Consider the following 14,823-nt stretch of genomic DNA (forward strand, 5'->3'; position numbering starts at 1 on the left):
CAGCTCAAGAAAATTCCTGGAGCTTTGGGAGTCTACAGTGCTCCAGATTTAATCATTGTTTTTGTCTCTATAGTTTTTAGAAAAACAAAAGTATTTTTAAATGATAAAAAGTCTTTTAGGCTGGTCAAGTATTTTATTTCTTTTAGCAATAGTTTTACATTAGCAGACCTTAGTCCCTAAACCTGTCATTCCTGTTCCTAAGGACCATGCCCTCTTTTCTTACTGACTTTCTAGCTTTAGACCTAATAAAGTTCAATTTTTTTTTCTTATCAATCAATTTCTCACTGGATCTTTCAATCTTAAAAATAATCTGATCCCTAAGAGTCTAAATCAAACAAATTTATATATCAATAAACTTTAGGTTGACTTAATGTTAATGTGCCTAGTTCTTAAACATTATAAATTTTTAGACAAAGTCAATGGAACACATGGTTTAATTATATTTGGATAGTTAGATATTTTTAGATTCCAACACATTTTGCCATGTACTAGATAGTACAAAAATAGGTACAGTGGGATGGTGGCCCAATTTGAAAATTACAGAAAAATTGGTAGAATTAAATACCTTAAAATAATATATAGCATTTATTTAGTTATAATTTTCCTTCTTTCTATTAGGTACAGATATAACCAAAACACTAATTGAGTTTGCCAGAACACCAGCAGGATGTTGTGATCTCATTAAAGAGTTTGAATATACCATCAATACAGAGTATCAACCAGCTGTAAGTAAATCTAGTGTTATATGTGTTATGTGTTATAAGTGATCAAAGTCATTTAGTTTTCTTTGGATAAATTTTATCACCTTTTCAACTTATTAAGATTATCACTGATTTTCTATTTTAAAAAATATCTTTAACTTGTAATTTTAGATTTCACACAATTCACTTCATCATTCTTTTATGCATACATTTAACAAAAGTGAAAAATGTATATCCGAACTATGTCCCGCATGTTAATTACTTTTTTCAACTCTTAGGCCTCAACCTGGCCAACCTCCAGAAGCTACCTGACTAAAGAGAATATCACAACTATTTGTTACACCAAACTCAATCAAAGTGTTGTCATGGGAGCATGCAACAAGTATTTATTGCCTACAGACTTGGACTTTATTCTGAATTCTTGTATCTCAGATCTTCAGGTAGCTTTGTCTTTTGTTAACAAATCAATGAAAACAGTATTTATATTGACTGTCAAATACACCTAGTTAAATCAATAAAAGTTCTGTAATACTTCACAGACCAAATCATTGTTCACCTGTTATTAAATCTGATGTCTCTTAATATGCTCAGGTTACAGAAGATACTACTGCAACAAATACCTATGTAACCATGCTCCTCTGGTCCTGTGTACACACGATCTCAACTAATGTCAACTTATGGATGCTCAATAGTACCAGCTATTTGCCACCAGACCTTGGTTTCTGCTTAACCAGTGATATGGCAAATTGCACTTGTCTCCCAGGTAAGCTGCTATGAATAATAATTTTAAAAAATTATTCAATTAGCCTTAAATGCAATGTTTGCATCTAGTTGATTACAGTATCTGTTATCTGTTCCAGTAAGATATTTTGTGTGTGTTTATTCTAGACTATAATTGTGCAGTAAGCAAGTCCTCTCCTCCAACCCTCTACAGTCAAGGTGGTACTTGTGACCTCAGTTCTGGAACTGATTGTAACTTACAGGAAATATTGGGATCTGGATTTGTCAACTCTGAAAACTTGACTTGTCACATTACTATCAATGTAAGTTCTTTGTTTGTGTAAGAATCTCACATTTAGGTCAAGGTAAACCATACATTTGTCCAACTTTTCATTCAGTCTAATTAAATTGCCTTATTATTACAACTTTAGTCAATGTAAGCTATGCATGTATGTAAATCACTTCCAGTTCTCCATTAATTCATATTTATTTTGCATAAATCACTCACTGTTTACTCTTTTGACTTTAATATACTTACTTTAATCTTATTTCTTCTCTAACTTAGGGAACAGAAATTCAACTTAAAGCCAGTTTTATTAGCAGCACCAAAGTAATCTGCAATGTTACATTGACTAGCTCAGCAGACATACAGATTAGTCTAAATGGTGTCAATAAAAGTTCTGTAGTGACCTGGACTCTTTATGATGGCTATTGTCAGACTTGTAATGGCCAAAACTGTACTGAGAAGGTAACAGCTATTGTAGCCATTGTTTGCAACAATACATTTACTTTGTGCTAAAACGTTTTACTTTATGATTTCATTTTTTTTTAATTATTTAGCCTGGAATCTGCTATATAAACAACAAATGTTTTGAACCAGGACACATATTCAAAGATGATCCAACTAGATATTGTGGTGCAAATAATTCCAATTCTTGGACAGTCATTCCAGGTAAAAGCTTTAATGAATTTTACTTAGTCACCTTAGCATGTTGCTTGTTGGATCCTGTCTTGAAGAATATCAAACATTGTTAATTACACTAATGGTTGTGTATCATTGTAGTCAAACTAAATGTCTATTTGTTTGGACCATTAAAATTATCCCATCTAACAATTGTTTCAGAAATAAGTACAAGTAAAATATTTGTAAATATTTAGCTAAGTTTTCATACTGGACAAAGTAACAGTATTGGGAAATTTTTTTTCTAGGTGAAGCAGTGTTTGTCAAACCTTATCCATTTGCAACACAAGGAAACTCCTTGGTGACCTATTCTAGTAACGTCAAGTTTGACAATGCATTTAGTGACATCATTCTCTCTGCACTGGGTCAGTCTGTGAAAATTTCTAAAATTACATTTTTGGATACTGACAGTACTTATACAAAATCAGCATTGCAGTTTGGATTTACCTTGCAATTTACTGTGAAATTGAAATCTGTTTGTGATGGATTCATCTTAAACACTTGGGGAGAAAGGGAAACAGGTTCTGGTCCTGCAGTCTCAATCTGCAAGGGATGGGTAGTGGTAACTGTGCGCACATTGGACAGAGAATGGTCTCTTCAAGTAGCTAAAGCTGAGCTAAACAAGTAAGTTATCTCAATGTTATCAATTGATGATCATAGTAACTGGGTTGTTGTGTGCCATGTGCTCTGGACAAGTTATTGCCTTTACTTTAATCTTATTAAACAAAATATATCATCACTCGATGGACATTTTCTTAATTAATTACACAATGTTTGATTAACCAATTAAAACCTTATACTGTTTTTTGAAATAAGCTATTAAATTGTAATATAAATGTTTAACCATTGATGTGCTTGAAATTAAACAAATTAAAATGTAACTACTCATTGTATTTTGTTTAGGGCTATAAAGGCAGAAATTAGCTGGGCTGCATCACTTGGCCTAAGTGTCAAATGGAATGATATGGTTTACAATCAAGAGAATTACAAAGTCAGACACACCAAGGGAACCTTGCTCAGTGACTTGTTTATTGGATCTTCTAATACCAGCAAATTTTTCATTGATATGACTTTTGGGTCTTTAAACATCTTTTCTGCTGCTAAACCTGTTTTACTTGCCTATGGTGTTACAACAGGTAGGACATATCAATCATATACCCATTATAATAAATAAAATAGAAAGGCATAATGAAGTATTTATCATTTCCTTAAAGAGAATTATTTCTTTCTGATAAAAGCTTTTAAGATATTTTTAGTTATAAAAATATTTTTTTTCTAGAAATGCCAACTTTGCTCTCCAAGCCTACTATAAGTGTGGATTTCAAAAATGAAACATCTTTCATATGTTCCTTTACAACACTGAAGCGTGCTGATGTTAAGTATACAGTCACTTTTAGCATTGATGAACAGCTGGTTCAAAATGAAACATTGAACTACAGTACAAACATGAGTGTCCTCTCAGAGTCATTCCTTAGTAATGTGACTTATGGGTCCAAGGTAAAGGGATAAAACTAGAACTAAACAAATCTTTATCTCAGTTCAGTTTTTTTAGGTTTCCATTTGTTTGGTTTTTTCATACTCTTGATTTGTATACATTGAATGTATATATGTAAGATATGAATGTATGTATATTTAATTAATGTGCACTATTTTTTCTATTCTATTTTCGTAACAAGATTGTTTGCTCAGTAACACCTTGTTATGTCTATAACTGCCAAGATTTGTCAGGCCCAACATTTTCAGAGACTTTCACTATTACAATAGAGGTAAAAGATTAACTTTTGACTGTCAATCGAATCATATTTTTTTCTATGATAATAATATAAAAGAATTAGCATTGAATCAAAAGTGTCAGTTTGACTTACTTTTCCAATAGACTGGATTACATTTATGGTTTATAATGAATTGATTCTTAAGCTTTCTAATATCTTCTCTAGATGTTGAAAAGTTATTAGAGAAAACAACATACAAGATGCTCCTTTATTATATGATATTGAATATAGTATGTGTTATAATAGTCATCAAATACTTATAGTTTTTAAGTTTTAAAATAGTTTAAATTTATTCTTTACATATTTATTTTTTTTCTTTACACAATTATAATATATCTCTAGATTTTGGAAAGACACATAACTCTTGTTGAAGGTGGAAATTCAGCTTCAATTCAAGTCATTTCTAAAGTGCCACCTTATTTATTCTGTCCTCCATCATTACGGGCCTCCACTAATGTCAGTCTCAATGCTATTGTTACTGTTGGTAAATTTAGTGGACAGCAAACATGCCAGAATGGAAATGTATTAAGACAAGTTGTCATTGGTTTTAATGTGAATGATGCAAGGTCCATTAGTTGTGGGCAGGTGTTGACAACAGACATATGGACTCAAGGCTTAAGTATACCCCTCCAGGCAACTGTGGATATGGTGAAAGATGGAGATGTCACAGGGAACATCAATGTCACACTGACTGTTTCATGTTTAGGAATGTATAACACCATTACATCGGATATTGTTGAAGTGAGTACCACTTTTTACACAATTTTAGAGTTCTTAGATAATTCTCTTTATTGCATAATAATTTTGTAATGAAAATGTCCTCACAGGTAACAGTAGTTGATAAAGATACAGGAAAGATTTGTCAGTCAGTGAATGATCCTCATATTCTTTCATTTGATGGAGTGTAAGTAACTCTACATTTGTCTTTGCCCAGTCTCTAAAATGTCCACAAATTAAGCATTAACTAACTTTTTAACAATGTATGTTGTTTTTTTAATTAGGCTTTATGTATATACTAAATCATCAAATTTTAAATGTATCATTATTAGAGGACCATGTACAAAAAGGTTAAGGTTTGATTGCAATGATTACAAATACATTTTTGTTATGAGCATTTTGCTTATAAAATGTTGTTTAAATGTTTTATTAATATTCATTGAAGATCATACAACAACTTCAAAGAAGGAGAATTTGTCTTTTACAAACACACTAGTCTACCTTATGCTGTGCATACTTTCTATCGTAAGTGCAACAAAGACATAGCATCTTGCAATTGTGCTGTTGCTGTCAAAGTGGATGATGATGTTGCCATTATTGATCGATGTGGACCTCAAAGCACTAAAGCTTTCTATTCCATGAGTGTCAAGATAATTAAAAATGGAAACATTGATCCTGCATTCAGAATTTTCAGATACGATCAAGGAAACCAATACAAGGTCATTCTGTTTTTAATTCAATGTTTTCAGTTCCTTTTAATTCACTGTTTTATGGTATAATTTGGACTGACTATTATATTCTATTATTTATTATATACAGCTGTGATTTTTGTTTACAGATAGTTCTACCTACTGGCACAACTGTCATTGTTGAAAATGGGGGATCTTTTTTTGTAGATGGACCACAATTTTTGAATGTCTGGATCACAGCATCCTCAGCGGATTACAATCGTACTCAAGGTAAATAAAGTTATTAATGGTGATTACTGGTGTTCTTTGTGAATAGTGAGAACAGATGTCAAACATTTTGATTAGCATTATTTACATTTTGTTTTATTACACAACTATGTTAGCTTTATCTGTATATGATGAAATATATTGCTCTATTTTCTTCAAAGAGTTATTGTTGTATGTTTATTTCATATTATGAACATTCAGGTCTTTGTGGCACCTATGATGATAATCCAGCCAATGACTTCTTTTCACCAAATGGAATTAACTTACAAGTTAATGATTGGCAACAAACAAAATTCTCTGAATTCTGGAGGTATTTTGATTTCCAAGAGATAACTTGATAAAAACTTGATAAAATATGATAGATTGATGATGTAGCCTATAGTTAATGAACAAGTTTTGATAAATTTCAATGTACAAATATTTAATTAACTATTCAAATTATTCTAGGCTAAAAAGGATTTAACAAATTGATTTCATAGGTTTTAATTTAATAAATGAAATTTTTATCATCCAGAGAAATTAATAATATTAATATAACAGCTATATTTCAGTTCATCTTGATTGTTTTCACAATATCCACTTAACAGTTGAACATGATCAATTTACTTAGGAAATTAATTTTTGCAATGCAATTACATCTCATCTATTTAGGCTTTATTCAGTTATATCATTATTTGTCTAAAGGAACTTACAAATATTATATATTTTTTAACAGCAGTCTCAACATAAAAAAAAAATTCATTTCATTTATACTACCTATTTTTTTGTAATTCTCTGAGGAAAAGTAAACTTAGAACATTTTATATTATTTAAATATGAATAATTCCAAATGAGTATTTTTTTTTAATTATGTTACTTTTACTGATTTTTTTTTTTTACATTTCAGAGTGACTGGCAATGAATCTCTTTACTCAGGATATTGTCCAGAGGAGCTTCTGGATGACTTGACATATCAGTACTGTAGCTGTCTGTTCAATGATAGCCAACCTTGTTCTGCTAATGAAAACATTGTCTTCTGCAATAAAGGCTTGGATTCAAAAAGCTCTACATTCAAATATTGTGAGAAACAAACCTTAACAAAATAAGCTGGATTTGTAGTCCTTTTATATTGTTTGAACATTAAATAGTATTTATTCTTATTTTTACTTACATAATAACTCATTGTTTAAATATATAATGACACAAAGATAATTTAGTTTTATTAGGTATAAAAATGAAACATTTCTTTAAATGCAACTATGAAATATAACTTACTTGAATGTACAAGTTTCTTTTTGGATTGATCAAATAATTAGAGTCCAGTAGTAAAAATTAAAATATAAAAGACAAACGGGAAATAATCCATAATATTATTGTTGTTCTTTTTCCTACAATTTAATTATTTTCTTTTATAGAGTATTTCTATAGTTTAAAAAAATGTAATTCCAACAATTCTGTGGCATTTTACGTCTCGAAAGACGATCTTTTCCCTTTGCAACTTCTTGTGTGACTAAAGAGGCCAATCCTTGATACACAGCTGCGATCGCAGGTTGGGCATATATAATCACCATGCACCGTTGCATTTTCACCCTTCTTTCTGCTTCTGTTGTGTATGACATCTGCAATCCGTGACCCAGAATTCCAACAATACCCATTTAAATTTCAGTGCATAATGCTATCAAATTGGCTTCATTCATTTTTTGAATGGCTGATTTCAGTTTAGTCCCTTATATCTCACACAGTCAAATATCTAGAGTGCAGTCAAATATCTAGAGTGCAGACTCATTTCTATTATTATTTTTAGATTACAAATCTTTAAATTATTATTATGTAATTGAATTATCTTTTTCATTTATGTGCTAAATATGTTAAATACTGCCCATATATTTAGAATTTTTAAGAAATATGACTCTAGTATGCTAATAAAAGGAATTTTGTGTTAAACATTTTTTTAAATATTTACCTTCATTAATGTAGTAGTCATTGGCTTTATTTAAACAATTAGATTCATATCTATAAATTTATATAACATCACAACAGATGTATACTTTGTGATAATACATTTTTAGATGAAGATATCACTGCACTGTTAATAGAAAAATCTTTGGAACCAGATCACTGTTATGATCCAGACACTGTGCCAGTCACTTTTGACTATGAGATTAATTATACCTATGATGTTAAGGTAATATAAGTAAAAGAATATTTATTCAGCAAATAAAAAAAATTCCATTTCCAAGAATTTTTTTTAAAGTAACAAAATCAAACATAAATAATATTGTTTTGTATATATTTGTGCAACAGAGTGTGCAGTGGCCTACACCATCTAATCTTGAAGAAAATTATGTCAGAAAGTTGTGCACTGAGACTATAACTAACACGTATCTAGCTACTGCAGGCTGTGATAAGAAGTTTGGGATTGACATACAAAAAGCAATAGAATTCTGTGTTCTTGACATCAAGGTACAAACTTTTTGATATAGATCTCATAGTTCAACTTTGACTTGCATCACTCTCATTTGATGACATTCTTTTCATAAGCAATGAAGTAGATCATTGAGAAAGAAAGCAGATATTTTCTCTAATGTGACATGCTGTATACATTACTTTAACCACCACTCTACTTGCAATACTTTTACTTTCTTTGTTAGCATTGTCTTTGTTGTAATGCTTGTGTTGTCACTGATACTTGTAGATGACAGATGATATCAGCTGGACTACTGCTTTACAAAACAATATCAGAATTCAGTGCATCACACAAATCTCTCTACAAACGACCACACAGCTAGTAAACCTTTGTCCATCCAATTGTAATAACAATGGTAACTGCACAGGTAAGTAATGATTGTGAAATCTTATTTGGTTAAAATAAAAAAATAAAAAAATTAAGTCAAAAGACAATATAAAATTCAATTGAAACAATTATACTTTTAAAGAACTAATTTCTTCAGCAAATTCGTTTTATTTTGGCAATAGAATATCAATGCCTGTGTGAGGAACCTTATGATGGTTTTGACTGCTCCATTGATAGAACCAAGCCTCCAACTATTTTAAATATAGTAGATGGTTCTTTGTGTGATTTAGTACAAGATGATTGCAGTAGTGCAACTTTGACTGGCTACCCATTTAGCGCAGGGCATGCTATATGTCGTCTTCAAAAACTTACGGTATGGACTTAGTTACTTTTTTTAAGCATATTGTATATTCAAAGCTAATCTCTTTGTAATTTTCAACTTCTCAATTTAATTCTATAACTACAAATTAATTTGTTTTTTTTTTACTTAACATAAGATAGATAAGACAAGATAAATGGAAATTCAGTTTGACTACAGTTGACCACCTCAGCATAACTACTGTAACAATAACAATGTAGTTGCAAATATGAACAACATTCACCAACGAAACACATACACACTCACAACCAGCGCTTTATGAAATAGGCTTCTATTTATTTCATTTACACTTTTTTAATTTGAATTTAAATTCTATCAAGAATTAAACTTTTTTAAAAATTTCAATTAACTTATTATATTTCTATTACTGTATTATTAGTCTGCTGTAAAATATACCTAGTTTTTATTTTTGATAAGTAATTCTCGTATTAATGATACTCTGTTTCTTGTAGATTGACTCAACAGGGATAAAAAAAGACCCACATTTCAGTGATATTAAAGCTACTTTCATTAGCACTGAAACAGTTCGATGTGATTTTAACGAGACTGGAAGCTGGGCCATTTCAATAAGTAATGATGGTAAAGCATTCAGTGAAGCAAAACAGTTTATTTCTTATGATTCAAATTGTCAAAAATGTGATTTGAATCCTGGATGCATTGTCAGGGTAAGATCTTTATTACAATACTAAAATCAAAGTGTAAAACCTTAAAAAGTAAACCTAAAATTAATAATTTGACAAAAAAAAAAAAGATCGAATCTAACCAAAAATATAAGCCTATAGTGAAATAGGATTCACTGGAACACATTGGGATGTGATCATTTAGGTTCTAATAATTGGCTGGCCTGATTAACCAGAATAGACTTACATAATAAAATATCTTTTATACTTAAGGATTTGGTCCAAATATTTGTTGGTCTGGTGGTCCAGTTAACCAGATTCAACTGTAATATAAATATACAAAATTAGTGCTACAGTACTTAGTGATACAATGTAATTAACATGGTTGTAGTATTCGAACATTTTTTTTTTAAATCTATGAAGAGAGCTATGGAGAAATTAGGAATGACACAATCCTACTATAAAATATGCAGGCAGCAAGGATGAATAAGCCATAGAATAATTGTATAAATAGCTACATAAATCACTCATTGTGTTGATTTCAAATATAGCTCTGCAGGACCAACAAACTTTATTAGTATCCTTTGACTTTATTTATGATCCTACTGGCGAAATAACCTTAATAATTTAGTTTTAGACAAATGTGACTAGTGGCAGCCAGTAGTGTACCTTAACATCAAGATTAGAGAACAAATGTCAAAGATTGAACACCTTAAGTAACTTAGATTTTATGAAACACTTTCAGGCGATTAGCCTGCCCTAGTTGTTGTTTATTTTAGTGGAAATTGGATGTGCTGACAAAACCACTATTTAGGCAGAACGTCAATCATTAGTTCTGTGTAATTATTTCATTTGATCTCTCAATAGTATAATGAAATGATGGTCCTTAGGTTCAGTCTGACAAATACACCATTCACAAACTGTCCCACATAGAGTAACCAACTATGTGGATATTGATTTAAAATAACAGCTCAAGAATTTAATTACATGATATATATATGTGTGTGTATATACAATGAGAATGATGGAAATGAGGAATAGAAAAATGATATATCTAGGTCTTCAATAATCACAAATACAGAATACAATTCAAAAATTCTTTTCAATTAACAAAAATGCTATATATCACAATATTAATTAGGAATAATAGAAATAAGCACCTTGCTAAAACTGGAACCTTGTCAACATGGTTTCATAGTAGACCATACCCTGACAGTATGAGATTCCAATAATGACAACATCAGCCAAGGAGTTAGTACTTCAACTAATCCACAACTGGCATCAACTCTTTTATACTGGTAAATGACAACTCAATGCTGACTGACACAGACACTTCTGAATGAATAATACAAGATCAACACTGGGAATGGAATCTCAGTCCTGTAATGCCAACATTGGCACCATTTAAGAAATAAACAGAAAACTCAATGTCTAAGACTAGAAATAGTAAACGAAACCTCATAGAAAATATAACAAATGAATTAACTCATTCTAAACAGGGATCCAAAAATCTTAAAAATAGTAAGTTTAAGGGAATAGCACTAAAGCTGTCCATTAGTTTAAACAAGCAAAGAATCTCTTACGGATCAAACACTCAAACCGTTTCAGAGGGTGAATTGTCTCATGAACAAATAATGACCAATAAACATTACTGGACTTAAAGAAGTAGCAAGCAAATCAAAACAAAAATACACCATTTAAGAGTAGAGAAAAAAAAACTGAACAGAGTAGAGAGAAAGAAAAATACACTGTCAAACTACTTTTGACATCAGGAGTTAATTTAAGCCTGTCACACCTAAAATTTGTTTTCACAAATGACATCTTATTATATTTCCTGCTAGTGTCTACTATACTACATATATACAGACTAGCATTTTAACAAATATATAAAGTGAAGACTATGGGGCCTGAAATGTCTATATAATGCAAACATTTAAAATATCACTCAAATATATATATATATATATATATATAATTTCAATTTTAAATAGTCTTTTTATAACGTTAAAAATAATATTAATGAAATGTTGCTATTTTTTTTAAAATTGACTATAATTTCAGGATGATGTTTGCACTATTAACAAATTGTGTTATGAAAATGGTGCTGTTGTGAATGACAGTTTTGTTTGTAATTTGAAAAACAAAACTACTTTGACACCAATAACAAGTAAGATCTAATTTAAATTGTTTTTATAATATCCTCCTAGACTGGTTGCCACAAATCTATATATTTACTTGTATTGTAATATTGAAGTATGTTAACTATTTTATTTCTTTTGTTCTGCTTAGGTAGTCAAGTAAATGTTCAGATTTACAATTTCCTCAACATCATTGGTAATATCTTGAACACTGGAACAGTCACATTTGAAGTTTTTGGCAATCCAGTTTTGATCAGTGGTCCTTTTGGAGGAAATGCAATTTTGTTGAATGGGATTGATCAGTATCTCAACTTCTCCAGTATAGATAGTGAGCTTGATATCTTAGTAGTTTTGATCAAAGATTTGTGAGCACTATAAGAAGTATTAGTATGAAATACAAATGATTGAAACTAGTCAAATGAAAATGTTTAAGTAGATATAATCTTTAGTTCTAACTTCACTTCATTTTAGGTACCTGTCTAGGAGACCTTTCTAAATGTCCTTATGGTATAACCATCAAATTTTCTCTGGCCATCTTTAAGTTTAAAAATCAAATGTACATATTGTCTTGTGGTGCTGACACTTTAAGAACCAGTGGATTGTCCATTTGGTATCAAGGCAATAAACTGAATGCTCGTATACGCAATGGCTTCAAAGAATGGAAGGTAACTATTTGATGTAAACGTAACTTAGAGTTTTAATTTTAATAATATTCTTTGTTTTGAGATTAATTTCCTTTGTAATATTCACAAAGGTGATGGCCAATTTCAAACCAAGTTTGTACCAAAGTAAATTTGTGGATGTGAAACTGTCATGGAGTGTTAACAATGGACTTGTTTTGTTCCTTGATAACAAACTTGCAAGCTATGACTACAAGTACAAATTTATAAAATATACTTTGAGTGCCCCAGGACGTTGTTATTTTGCCAGGCCTTTGGACTCAGCATTTTATTCAAATATAGCAATATCAGATGTCAGTGTCGTCTTTGCTTTCCATACTATGATCAATTATCTCGGTATAAACTTTGGTAAGTAATGGCATTCTGTCATATCTATTTTTATTATCAGTAGTTCTCTGTTGTGTTTTTTTTTTTCTGACATTTATTTTCTAAATTATATTTGTAATACAATTCATTCAAATATAGTCAATTTACACATTTTGATCTATTTGTCTTTGTAAGATATATATATATATATTATATCAAAATGTTTATATTATTACTTTGATTTTAGGTTGATTTTTCTCTGTTAAGTCATAACTAATGCAAAAGATTAGAGCTAGAGAAATTTGTTTATTTAATTTTTCTGTAGAAGCTAATTAAAATATATGTGAACTAGGTTTTCAAAAAACATGTACATTTTTCTTTCCAGAACTTCCAAGATTTGTTAAAGCTCCTACTCTAGAATTGCTTGTTAACTCTACAACTAGTAAAGCATCATTTATTTGCTCTTTTGATGAACTGAAAGTTGCAAATTTAACATATTTTGTTGACTTTTACTATGGCAAAAAATATCTTAAAAATCAGGTAATTAAAACCTATTCGTTATAGATTTATTAACTAACTACTTTAACAAAGTTTTGATTTTTTATATAAGATATATTTTTTTTCTTTTTTTTTTTCTAGACTGCAATAAAAGTTGGAAACAAGATGGTATCTGTGTTATCTGAAGACCATATAGACTTTTTATGGTTTAGACAATCAATATTCTGTGAAATATCTGCTTGCATTACTGATCAGTGTAATAGCACTTTAGGTCCGACTAGACAAAGTAATAAAATTACTGCAGAATTCAAGGTAACTAACATTGAACCTAATGAACTTTGTTAATAATAAATGTTTATAAATATGATTTAGAGTTTTTAGCATAACATTTTTTCAATAGCTCCTATTTACAGTTAAAAAAAAAAACAACAACACAATTACTAAGCATATGCTAAAAAAAAAATTATAAAAAAAACTTTTTTTATATATCTATAAAAAAAAAAAATTTGAAATCAAGCCTCAATTTCAATAACTGGCTTTATACATTGTGGTATCTGCACTTTCAAGAAAAATAACAAACTATAAATATACAATTTTTGCTAAAAACATAATAAAGAACAAGATATAAAGATCTCTTTTACAAAAGTTTAATTCACTGATGTAAGTTAATTAACTGCTGTTAAATACTTAAGCATTGTACCATATTAGGAGTCCACCCTACAATTGCAATTGATGTAATTGATTTGATAATAATTTTTTTTTTTAATTTATATTTTTTTGAGCTGAAATTCCAACTTTGCTTTCATTTCTTATGTTGTTGTTTTTTTTTGTGTTTTTTTTTTTTACAGATTGATTCGAAACCTCTAGAAGTTTATGAAGGAGAGCAAATAATGATTACTCTAGACTCCATTCTTCCACCTCGCCTCTTCTGTCTGCCAGAAGACAGAGACACTGAATGTTACATATCAGTCCAAGCCTCTCTCATAGCTGTGGATAATGAAGTCAAGTGTCCTAACCAACTACCAGTCACTCAGCTTGTTTTTCCCACTACAGACTTCTCTGTCAACGGACCATGCAAATATCGCATCACTTCAACTAGTTGGGCTAACGGCAGCTTGCTTATTCCCATATTAGGTACCATAGATCAGTTAAAAGATGGGAAAAGACAAAGAGATGTGAAAATTGTGGCAACTGCTTTGGGCTCAGGTTCGGAATTCAGTTCAACTATAATTGAAACTGTTAAGGTAATATTTATTCTTGTAAGTCACACTGAAATTCTATTGTCAAGTTTTTGTACACCTTTTATCATTTTGTCCAATCAAGATTTGTATGAGAGAATGCAAATAAGTGAACATGAACACTTCATTGCGTCTCATACAGATACCTTTTGTCTCCATATCTATCTTGATAATGCATTATATACTGTACATAGAATATGATAGACGCAAAACAAAAAACAATTCTACAAGAAATCTGTATTGGCTATACATAGAAAGCTTTTATTTTGATAGTGGAGCCTTACTTTTAAACAACCATTTATTTCTGAGCTCAGATGAAATAGAATTATCTTATGTTATCTTAAAAGAATATAATCTTAACATT

General features: G+C 30.1%; 1 protein-coding gene across 2 annotated transcripts in view; it reads left to right on the plus strand.

Annotated features, from left to right (window-relative positions):
• LOC106060763 (uncharacterized) overlaps window positions 1–14,823 on the plus strand; it is a 169,730-nt gene that overhangs the window by 96,787 nt on the left and 58,120 nt on the right. For both annotated transcript variants that reach the window (XM_056031638.1, XM_056031643.1), the window contains exons 98-125: window positions 619–725; window positions 980–1,141; window positions 1,293–1,464; window positions 1,590–1,744; window positions 1,987–2,169; window positions 2,262–2,373; window positions 2,631–3,006; window positions 3,286–3,518; window positions 3,662–3,879; window positions 4,059–4,148; window positions 4,497–4,895; window positions 4,982–5,058; window positions 5,317–5,590; window positions 5,710–5,830; window positions 6,029–6,137; window positions 6,714–6,886; window positions 7,876–7,991; window positions 8,111–8,269; window positions 8,502–8,640; window positions 8,783–8,973; window positions 9,432–9,644; window positions 11,661–11,766; window positions 11,889–12,065; window positions 12,209–12,402; window positions 12,492–12,765; window positions 13,109–13,263; window positions 13,363–13,533; window positions 14,070–14,465. In XM_056031638.1, coding sequence (XP_055887613.1) covers window positions 619–725; window positions 980–1,141; window positions 1,293–1,464; window positions 1,590–1,744; window positions 1,987–2,169; window positions 2,262–2,373; window positions 2,631–3,006; window positions 3,286–3,518; window positions 3,662–3,879; window positions 4,059–4,148; window positions 4,497–4,895; window positions 4,982–5,058; window positions 5,317–5,590; window positions 5,710–5,830; window positions 6,029–6,137; window positions 6,714–6,886; window positions 7,876–7,991; window positions 8,111–8,269; window positions 8,502–8,640; window positions 8,783–8,973; window positions 9,432–9,644; window positions 11,661–11,766; window positions 11,889–12,065; window positions 12,209–12,402; window positions 12,492–12,765; window positions 13,109–13,263; window positions 13,363–13,533; window positions 14,070–14,465 — 5,252 coding nt within the window. The remainder of the gene's footprint in view (window positions 1–618; window positions 726–979; window positions 1,142–1,292; window positions 1,465–1,589; window positions 1,745–1,986; window positions 2,170–2,261; window positions 2,374–2,630; window positions 3,007–3,285; window positions 3,519–3,661; window positions 3,880–4,058; window positions 4,149–4,496; window positions 4,896–4,981; window positions 5,059–5,316; window positions 5,591–5,709; window positions 5,831–6,028; window positions 6,138–6,713; window positions 6,887–7,875; window positions 7,992–8,110; window positions 8,270–8,501; window positions 8,641–8,782; window positions 8,974–9,431; window positions 9,645–11,660; window positions 11,767–11,888; window positions 12,066–12,208; window positions 12,403–12,491; window positions 12,766–13,108; window positions 13,264–13,362; window positions 13,534–14,069; window positions 14,466–14,823) is intronic.

Source organism: Biomphalaria glabrata, chromosome 1 (genome assembly GCF_947242115.1).
Source record: "Biomphalaria glabrata chromosome 1, xgBioGlab47.1, whole genome shotgun sequence".
NCBI lineage: Eukaryota > Metazoa > Mollusca > Gastropoda > Planorbidae > Biomphalaria > Biomphalaria glabrata.